General features: G+C 33.1%; 1 protein-coding gene and 1 pseudogene across 2 annotated transcripts; one reads left to right on the top strand and one right to left on the bottom strand.

Moving 5' to 3' along the window:
* The first annotated feature begins 1,062 nt into the window (after positions 1 to 1,062).
* Positions 1,063 to 4,585, top strand: LOC137821954 (grpE protein homolog 2, mitochondrial). Its single transcript, XM_068626777.1, has 6 exons — positions 1,063 to 1,389; positions 1,655 to 1,832; positions 1,917 to 2,110; positions 2,231 to 2,398; positions 3,314 to 3,442; positions 4,184 to 4,585. The coding sequence occupies exons 1-6, from the start codon at positions 1,261 to 1,263 to the stop codon at positions 4,268 to 4,270; spliced, it is 885 nt and encodes a 294-aa protein (XP_068482878.1). The 5' UTR covers positions 1,063 to 1,260; the 3' UTR covers positions 4,271 to 4,585.
* Positions 4,586 to 5,998: 1,413 nt separating this feature from the next.
* Positions 5,999 to 8,690, bottom strand: LOC137822597 (uncharacterized; annotated as a pseudogene). The gene is made up of 3 exons (XR_016515863.1): positions 8,352 to 8,690; positions 6,977 to 7,126; positions 5,999 to 6,441 (listed from the first exon to the last, which is right to left on the bottom strand). The product of XR_016515863.1 is annotated as an uncharacterized LOC137822597 (transcript).

Raw genomic sequence — 8,690 nt, 5'->3', positions numbered from 1 at the left:
GTGGAATACTTAAACACAATGATTAGGTGAGTCGAGTCAACTCCCCTCGATCTTAGTAAACATTTTTTTTAATTTCATCTATACTTGATTTAATAATTAATTTGAATTTGGAGACAAATAACTTTATTTAAGGACAAACTTTTTTCATAATTACCTAATCAAAGTAATTTAAATGGAGCAATTGTGTGAATTTTGTATTAAATGCAAAATATATCATTATAAAAAGCTAAAAGACTAAGATAATGGTGCATGAAATTAACTTCCTAATTAAAAATATTTTATTTTATGCGAATAATACATTTATTATTGGTTGTAGCTTAAAAATTTCAGAGTTGACCAATTGGTCCTGCAAGACAACTTACTGACATGAAAACTGTCTTTTTAAGGAAAATAACTTGTAGTTCATAACAAGAGTTTAAAGAGATATTTAATATATTCAATTCCAAATTTGTTAGTTCACTTCATGTTAACTTTCAAAAAGAAAAAAAAATGTATGTGAAGTTTGCAGTTTAGTATACACCAAATTATAGTAATTACTTCAAGGTTTTGGAAAAATGTATAGTAATTTAACATCATGTAAAATAAGTTTTGAGTAACTCTAGAATTAAAAGATATTAAAATTAAAATTTTTATTTTTTCTCAGTATTATTTATTCCTAACATTTAATAACGATACTTAATTAGTCTTATAAGTTATTCTACTATTTTAAAATAAGTAAGTAATATTGTTAAAATATTTTAGTCATTATATGTCAATAATATTAATTTAGGGATGATAGACTTACCCTCACAACCAAATTTACACGTTTATTAAATTTTGATATAAAAAAAATACTAATTTCTTTTCAAAATATAAATTTTTAAACTAACAATTTTTTAATTTTTTATTATTTTTTAAAGCCATATATTTCTCCCACCAAAACATGATAAAAGAAGAAAGAAAAACATTAATCAGAATTATAGATGATTCTGATCAAACAACATGCATATTTTCTTTTGTTCTAGACTCTTCTAATTTGGAAACCCAATGTGAAATTCCCATTTCGTCACACAAAAACTAAACATTGCAGTTTCCAAAGTCCAAAACAGAAGGGTGATATCGTCAACAGAGAAACATTTCCCTTAAACCCTAACCCCCAACATTCGTTTTCTTTTTGTCCAAGCAAATTTTCCCTCCTTCATTTCCTCGCATTTCTCCTCAAAATTCACTTTCTCTCTTCAATCCCAATCCAAATCTCTGCTCAATCCATTTTCTCCGGCCATGTTCGTACTCAGGGTCTTGTCCCGTTCCTCTGCAACCCTTTGTCGAAGCTTCACCTTCTCTGTTTCACGAAATTCCCAACCCTTTTCCAATCATTTTCATTCTCTCCTCCACCCATCACCCAACAAGGTAACCCCACTACGAAAACCTGAACAAGATTTTATTTTTGCTAATTTTTAGTATTGGGGTTTAACTAGGGTTTTAAGGTTTATTGAAAACTTTAGAGTTTTGGCATTTTGTATGCCATGTGTGAGTTTAGTTTATCTTTATGATGTTTTGGCTATGAATTATTCTGTAGATTTTGTAATTGTTCTACTTTGTCCCTGCAATTCTGTGTCGAGTAGATTTAGCTCTGGTTAAATATTCTCATCATGTGATCTTTCTGATGTTCCAGCTGATTCCAGTTCAAGCTACTTTGCGGAATCCACTGAATTCATCCTTGGCTTCGAGATTCGGACTTTCTTCTTCGGCCTCATCTGAACCTGCTAGTAATGACGTAAAGGCATGTGAAGAAGAAAAGGTGACTGATCAGTCTGAACAAGCCAAAGCTGCCGATCAAACCGAAGAATCAGGTTTCGTTTCGAAATCTCGGTCTTAAGCTTGATTGGTCGAAAGAAATATTTGAAGTTTTAAATGAACTTCGTTTTCTGCTTCAGATGTAGAGAGTGAATGTGATCAATCCAGGGATGATTTAATAAAGCTTGTTGCTGAGAAGGAACTTCTCTTGAAGTTGAAACACAAGGAGATTGCGGAAATGCAGGACAAAGTTCTGCGAACTTATGCGGAGATGGAGAATGTCATGGGCAGAACAAGGCGTGAAGCGGAAAATTCGAAAAAATTTGCTATACAGGTCTTGAGTTTTGACTTTTTTTTTTTCTTTTTTTGATTTGGGAAAGTCTTGACCTCTTGGTACTCGCTCTTCTGTCATGAGCTTTTCAATTTTGTGCTGAATGGCTTTAATGTGATGTAGAATTTTGCGAAGAGTCTACTAGATGTTGCTGATAATTTGGGAAGAGCTTCCTCTGTTGTAAAGGAAAGCTTTTCTAAAATTGAATCTCCTAAGCAGTCTTCTGAAGCAGCACAACTCCTGAAAACACTTTTAGAAGGTGTTGAAATGACAGAGAAACAACTTGCAGAGGTAGACGGTTATACTCTATGGCTTTGTTGTTTATTTGCAATAGTTCTAGCTAATATAACGTATTTTCTCATTTATAAGGTTGTTTTACAGTTTGTTGCAGTGTTCCACATTTATATGGGTGGGTAACTTGTAGTAATAGGTGGATTTGAAGGTTCATTGGGTCTGTTTGAAAGGGGTTGGGGAGTTGATGTGCCTGGATTAAGAAGTGGATTTTGGCTTAAGCTGGTGGCTGTCAGGCTGTCAAGCTGTCAGGGGGTTATCCACACTTTCTAGGATTAAGATTGGTTTTAAGGAATTTTAAACTCTGGTGCTTTGGTTTTGGTGGGTTTAGTTGTCCGTATTATCTACAAGGGAAGTAGCCTGGTTGTAGAAAACATTGAAGAAAACAATAGAAGAGATTAGAAGAAAACTAGGGAATGAAAGCTAGGGTCTGATTGTGCAAGCATCTTATAGAAGATACAAATTTGCTGTGAATTGTAATAACTTCTTGGTGAATCATGTTGTTTTTTTAAAAGACATCCTTCAAGCATTATGATTAGAGTCCTAATGTTATTGTCCCTTATATTTAAGATTTAAGAGAAGCTTGGACACAAATTAAAGAACACATTAAAACCCAATTTAAGCCCGAGTCCAACAACAAACCAGTACAAGAAAGTGAATGCATAGTTAACAGTGATATAGTGATTAATGGAATATTAACATCAACTCCATAACAATAGGTCCGTGTTTAGAATGGAGTTGATTAGAGTGGTTAATAAGGGAGTCAAGTTAGAATAGAGTTGATTAGAGTGGTTCATAAGGGAGTGAAGTGAGACTAAGTTAATCACTTCATATTGTTTGCTTGATTTAATGTGCTCCTAGAAATAGTTCCACCGTGTAATCTCATTCATATTTGTTGACAACTATTGCTTATAGGTACTAAAAAAGTCCGGTGTAGAAAAATATGATCCTACAAATGAGCCATTTGATCCACACAGGCACAATGCCATCTTCCAAATCCCTGATGCTACCAAGCCCCCTGGCACTGTTGGAGTTGTTCTGAAGGTATTTTATATACTTTTTTGTTGTAGTGCTGTGATTTTTCCCACGTGTCAACATTTTATTTTCAAAATTGTGTTGTATTGTATTTGGAAAACCTTCTTGAACTCGAAAAATATATGAAGTCTAGGTTGATGTGTTTCACTATTTATGATTAGCTTTTTGTTTATTGTATTAACCATAGTGATTTCCATCAATGTTTATTAAAGGTCTTTTACTTTCTAAATTATTTTTATAAGAGGTTTTGTTTGTGCTTGAGTCCATGGTCTGAAGAGTGTATTGGAGTCACATTGATTTGATTAGAGATCCATATGGCCAAATTATAGTTTTGTATGGTTCTTAGTTCTAAATCTACTTTATAAGATGGTACCAAAGCATATCTTAGCAATGTTTGTTAAGTCTATAGTATTATTTGCTATTGAGTGATTATCGGATTACTCACTAATATCAAGTTTCACACTTGAGATGTTCAATCCTTGGTATAAAGAAACGTGTTGGATATCTTATATCAATTAGAGATATGATCAAATAAGTGAATGCAAACTTCATTTTTCATGTTAGTTTGATAAGGTTTAGTTGGATTTATAATCCACTTTTTGAGAGTTTGGAATAAATGTGGGTCTTGTTCTTAGGTTTGCTTGATGGTTCATTCATAAACACTCAAACAATGCCACCATTTGTTATTTCTTTCGTTTGCACCCCTTACCATCAATCCTAACATGGCTTAACCCCGTGGTCATTTTTCAGGCTGGATATATGCTCTATGATCGTGTTCTTCGTCCGGCAGAAGTTGGTGTAACTCAAGAAGTAGATGATAACGAAGCAACTAAATGATGATGGCATGAAGGAAAGCCAGAGTAGTGAGTTCTTATTGAATACCATTCAATGTTTTTTTGCTATGTGCCTCTCCTATTATTTGGAGTCTTATTTTTTAATAACAAAAATATCATGTACGATGAGCTTGATGATTCCATGAGATTTTGATAACATGCTATATGCATGGTCATTATAGTAACATCTTCTGTAACCTCTAAATACCCGCTGAGTTAAGGAGTTCTAATCCCTTTCTTTTTGTTACAAGGCGCGAAATTGTAATACTTTTTTTGTGCCTGATGGGTAATTTTCACATGCAGCTGTCACCTTCCCCCATTTTTGTCCATTTTTAAAATTCTGTATGGTATTCTACATATTATTATATTATATCTAATGAATACTTGGGCCAGTAATTACAATACTTGGTGTAAATATTTTTTACTGTCATCAAATCATAATTAAACTTATTTTTAATTGGTTGATGATGTAAAATAATTTGTATTGACAGTGTATATTGAAAATACGATTATTATTGGTCTGTGCTTTATGTTACTTTGTTTCACCAAGGTTGCTTGGGTGGAGTTATTAAAAAATTAGGCTAAGGAATTTAATTTCTTCTGACAGGCCTTAGCAAAAATTTGTTACTCGTCATTATGTTCAATTGCTGAATTACAGTTTCTTCTGAGAATTTATGTATTCGATAAAGATTCAGTTATTATTGTTGGTATTAGTAAAAAAGTGGAAAAAAATTGTCATTTTTCAAAGATTAGTTCTTGATTTAGTTTACGGGTATATTTTATAAATATGATTAATAGAAAAAATTTCAACCGAAAAACAAGGAGTATCTTCGTGATATAGAAAGGAAGACAGATAATAGGCTAAAGTGAAAGCTAATTTTATTTAATTTTGTATGTAAATTAACAAATTTGAGTCTAAGTTAAAACAAAATTGACTCTTGTTATAGATTCGTGTAATTTCTGAAAAAACAATATTATTAATCTTTAGCTATTTAGTACTTCAACAATATGACTTGTCATTCTAAGAAAAAAAATAAAGGTTAATGAATAAAACGTAATTTAATAAATTTTATGTTGAAAACTAATCTAGATCCTCACCAGGAGAAAAAAGTTAACGTTTAGAGAAGAAACGTTGAAACAAGCCTGAATGAAGACGCAGAAAGCTATAAAATATGTAGTTATAAATTCAATTCTGTGGATGTGGATATTTTTTTTCCATACTGTGTTTAGTTTGAATTCAATTGTTTTACAACAATTAATTTATAATTTGAATACATTTTACTTTTTTCATATATATGGATGGAAGACAAGATAAATCTGACATCTAAAATTTTAGAAAAAGGGTACTAGACAGAAAATTAAATTTTTATGTATATTAGTCACATTTCTCTTACATTTCCTTCTACTGAGAATGATTTGTTTACTTTAAAAAGTGTTTTTTTTTAAAAAGTGATTTTTATTTATATTAGGTTATAATTAGAAAAGAAATAACATTTTTTTTAAGTTAAAAGTATCCCTTCATATCTTTAAAAGTAACTTCTGTAACAAATTTTTGATAGACTTTCAAAGAACTATTTTTCTCTATTTTTCCCCCTTCCAGCCAAGGATTCCTTTAAATCTAGGCATACAAAGTATACGACAAACATGAGAACTGCTACAGGGTTTGTCATTCCCCTACACTCCCATTTTTACCAGAGGTTTCCATTTAAAATTAAAATTAAAACTTGAGAAATTGCAACTAAATTTTGTCCTCCATAGTAATCAATTTCCAAAGCCTACAATTCACAATTAAGGCAGGACATAGTAAGCATCACATCATGCATATGAACACCGTGAAAAGTAAGTGATCATCCTTTGTTGACCAAAACTAGTCACTGATCATTCCTATACTACTTACTGGCAGCACTATATACAAAAGATTATGGCTAATTACATTACATGCCAATGCAGGATGGTGGGATATAAGGTGATAAGAGGTATTATGTACTAGATCAGTATTTCCTGAATCAACACTTTGCTGCCTGACATTGATTTTCTACTTACATATCATATACTCAGTTCATGGACCAACCACTAGATATTATTTTCCAATTCAGTATCACTGTTCTGGCTGGTTTCATCATTGTGGCTTTGCAAGTCCACCAAACCATGATCCAATTTAACGATGTCTGAATCCTGCAACACATCGATATGTAGATCAATGTTAGTAATGATTACTCACCATGAATAACAATAACAAAAGCCTTATTCTCTATTTCAGTTGGCTACATAGATCCCCCATGCATTATGCATTCTATGAATCACACCATATCCTTCAACTCAATCCAAATCTTCAAAGATAAGGTCATGTCAATGGTCAGCCTCTCAATTGCCTAAGAAAACCCTCTTTTTTTTTTTTTTATCTTGGGACCATTTATTTAGTACAACATAGGCAATGTTTATAGTATTATACCTGAGTTGGAAAAATGGTTCTTAACCCACTATTATGGTTTATAGCAAACACACATGATAGTTCTTGAATGTTAACACAAGGTTTGTGTGTGTCAATATTGTAATATAGTAAGCAAAGGATAATCTAAGAGCAGTATAATGAAAGAGAGGAAAAGATAAATTTCAAGCAGATCAAATTCTGCTTTGAAAGTCCGAAAATTGAAACCAGACTAAAGTTCTAAACCATTCAAAACAGGAATGGAGGACTCTGTTACTTTACCTTGGTTCCCTCCAACATTTCATACATGTTCAGTTTCCCGTGCATTTCATGAGTGACATTTGTCTGTCTAGCTGCAGATTGGTCACTCTCAGTTGCAGGTTCATTTTCTTCCTTAACCATAATCTTTTTCTGTTCTTCTAGCACAACAATCTGCATCATGAAATTGACCAATCCTCAATTACGATGAAAAAGACTGATTTGACATAAACAAACAATGATCCACCCACCCATCTTCCCATGCACAAATTTATGGCATAACTAGATTTTACCAACAAAAAAAGATACAAATTTTAATACTCAGTGGAACCACAATTTCAACCCAAATAAGGACTAAAGCAACCTTGTACATATAAATATCAACCTTAACAAATATATATCCACTTTTTCTTCTATATCCTTTTCCCATCGTATTACCCAGCACATCTATCACTTTCTTTCTTAACCTTCTTCTTTTTTCCACCTCAATACGCCTCATTTTTTGGTGAACCTTTACATTTATCCATATATCACAGAGGGGCACCACTATTGAGGAAAGAAAACGAGGAAAAATAAATTTTAAAATTTTAAAATAAAAGAGAAGAAAAGAAAAGAGAGTTTTGAATTTTGACTTCTATGAAACATTGATCTTTAACCAACCTGAATAACACTGTATGATCTCTATCTATAGGCAATTTCTCCCAGTCAGACAAGACTTGGTTATTGTTGCTGTTGTACTTTTAGAAGTTAGACTTACTTTTTTCATTTTCCTTAAACCAAAAAAAGAGAGAAAGATGTGTTTTTTTTATGTACATATGGTCAAGCTACATTTTAGTTCTTATACTTTCAAAATTACGAATTTAATCTCCAAAAATATATGTGAATTTAATCCCTTTTCCAATTTACTAAAAATCAAAATCCGTCACTGAAGTTTGATCATGGATTGGGACTAAATTACATATTTATAAAAATTAGAGATCAGAATTATCAATCTGAGATTATTACATGCACCAAAGTTAAGTTTTACAGAAAGCAGAGGGATTAAACAATTTTTTCCACACAAAAAAAAAACTTTAATCTGTATTTTCTTATCTACCTTCCCTGTTTTTTTCCTTCTCTGCCACATATATCACCACCTAAAATTCACACACAAGACAGCTACCAAACAACACTTTATCACATCCCGAAATCCCAACTCATGCAACATGCAAACAACAATCCAACCCAACACTTCTTCATTACAGAGCAAAACTCCAAACCCACCTAACACCACAACCTATCAACACAGCACAAGAACAAAATTTGAAACTTTTCACCACAAAACAAAACCCCAATTAAATATTCACCCCAAAATGCAACGGGCAAACTATAAAAAAAACAGGGTTAGAGAGACACATACAGGGGTGTAACGGAACTTCCTCCTGGGAGGCTCTTCGTCGGTGGTGGGGGTCCAGCGGCGGAGGAGGAGAAGAGAGGAAGCTTTGGAATTGGCGGGAGCGTGATAGTTATTGCTGGTGGTGGTGTTGGTGTTGGTGTTAGTGGGTGAGGAAGAGGGGGTGACGAGGACCCACTTCTTCTTCCACTTCCTGAAGGACCGGTGAAGACGGTGGCGGAGCCGTAACGGGAGGAGGCGCGACCGAGTCTGGAACCGACTGCCTCCATTTAGCGGCGGTGGTAGAAGACGGAGAGGAATTGGAGTTTGGGATGAAGTGGCACAGTGAGAAAATAGTAATAGCTT

This window comes from Phaseolus vulgaris, chromosome 9, assembly GCF_051622355.1.
Source record: "Phaseolus vulgaris cultivar YP4 chromosome 9, ASM5162235v1, whole genome shotgun sequence".
Taxonomy (NCBI): Eukaryota; Viridiplantae; Streptophyta; class Magnoliopsida; order Fabales; family Fabaceae; genus Phaseolus; species Phaseolus vulgaris.
The sequence above is the reverse complement of the archived record's forward strand: the minus strand, read 5'-3'. Positions and strand labels throughout refer to the sequence as shown.